We start from the raw sequence: 1,597 nt of genomic DNA, 5'->3' as shown, positions 1-1,597 counted from the left end.
TTGTAAGTTTTTGTTTAAAAAATAAGATAAATAAAAATTGAAAAAACTCACCGATTTTGTGAAAATAGTTTTTCTTTTTACATAAAATATCGAATAAAAATTTTAAATATATATATTAATAAATAAATAAATCAAATTTATTCAAAAAAAAAGTCAAAAAATTTTATATGGAAAATAAACTTCATCATTTGGAAAATTTTTAGAAATTTTTTAAAAATTCATTTTGGGTCGCTTTCCCCCCTAATTTTTGTTAAAACATTAAATATAATATAATTACTTAAAAATTACGGTAAGTGACATATTATATAACATTGTAGGTAATAATTACAGGTACTCATTTTGTACCAAAAATTTTACCGTTATTTTTTAACCTGCATTTTTAACTGTGTAATGTAAATAATACCTGTACATTTTAACAAAATGCCTGAAAAACTCTCAATCTATGAGTAAAAGTACCTAATAATGATAATAATAACAAAGACAAATAATTAACAATTAGAATTTATTAACATCTCAAATTTAACAAAAAAAAAATGTAACAAAATAGGGTTAGGTTGTGTAAAATCGGTTTGTATGGCGTTTGTTAACAAGGTCGTTTGATAATAACAATTTATTTAAATAAATAAATTAAATTAAATTATTTTAAAAATTGTTATTTGTTTGTTGTCATATTTCATTGTACTTTAAATTTTTTTGCAGAATCAAGTTTTAAATATATATAATTTTTCCTGTAATCCATTTTTTTTTCCTAAACAAGGTTTAAAAAGGTTTAAAGTCTTGCAAAAAAAATAAATTTATTCATTTGTTTGATCACAATATGGCTGAATTCTTTTATTATCCAAAAAAAAAAAAAAAAAAAAAAGGTCGTTTTGATTAATTCGACCTAAGAGAGATTAATTTTGTTACTATTTCATATGACCTTTCATATTGTACATAAAATTATTATTATTATTATTATTATTATTATTATTATTATTATTCAACGAGTGTACATATTTAAAAATTTGGTTTTTGTTTTAGTGCAAATTGTTAAAAAAATTAATTAATTAAATATGTTATGTGAGGGTAGATATTATTATTATTATTTTAACCCATGACAACAATGTCTCCTTTTTCTCTCCATTCTCTAAAATATTGTTTAAATGTCGTCGGTTCTCCTCCTTCGATGACTCTTGTTATTCTCGTCCAAGATGGATAATTTTTAGATTTGCAAAATTCTTGTGCTTTTTTCAATGCTTCTTCTTTTTCAGCTTTTGTCGAACGTTTTCCAATCCATGAATAAAGACCAGAGGTGACAGTGTCGAGAATGAAAGCATCCTTGAGAAAAATTGTGTCAATAATTATTATTATTATTATTATTATTATTATTATTATTATTATTATTATTATTATTATTATTATTTAAGGATTATATTAATTTTTTATATAATTACGTTTGTGTTGAGGTCGGCATTCGACAAAGGTTTTTCTCCAACTTTTTCTATTTTCAAACCACCGGAAGCATCGCTGACTTTGTACAAGACAACTTGAGCATCGATATTTTGTTCGAATTGTTCGTCGTCACCACCGGCAGATGCTTCAGCAATGTTGCAGGAGA

General features: G+C 23.4%; 1 protein-coding gene across 1 annotated transcript in view; it reads right to left on the bottom strand.

Annotated features, from left to right (window-relative positions):
* Positions 1 to 1,086: 1,086 nt before the first annotated feature.
* The window catches only part of Phum_PHUM042690 (uncharacterized protein), a gene marked incomplete at both ends in the record, with an annotated part of 1,657 nt that continues 1,146 nt past the window's right edge, over positions 1,087 to 1,597 (bottom strand). The window contains 2 exons of the mRNA XM_002423159.1: positions 1,087 to 1,317; positions 1,434 to 1,576. Of these exons, the coding sequence (XP_002423204.1) occupies positions 1,087 to 1,317; positions 1,434 to 1,576 (374 nt within the window). The remainder of the gene's footprint in view (positions 1,318 to 1,433; positions 1,577 to 1,597) is intronic.

The sequence above is a fragment of the Pediculus humanus genome, genomic scaffold (genome assembly GCF_000006295.1).
Source record: "Pediculus humanus corporis 1103172107391 genomic scaffold, whole genome shotgun sequence".
Taxonomy (NCBI): Eukaryota; Metazoa; Arthropoda; class Insecta; order Psocodea; family Pediculidae; genus Pediculus; species Pediculus humanus.
This window is presented reverse-complemented; position numbering and strand designations above follow the sequence as displayed.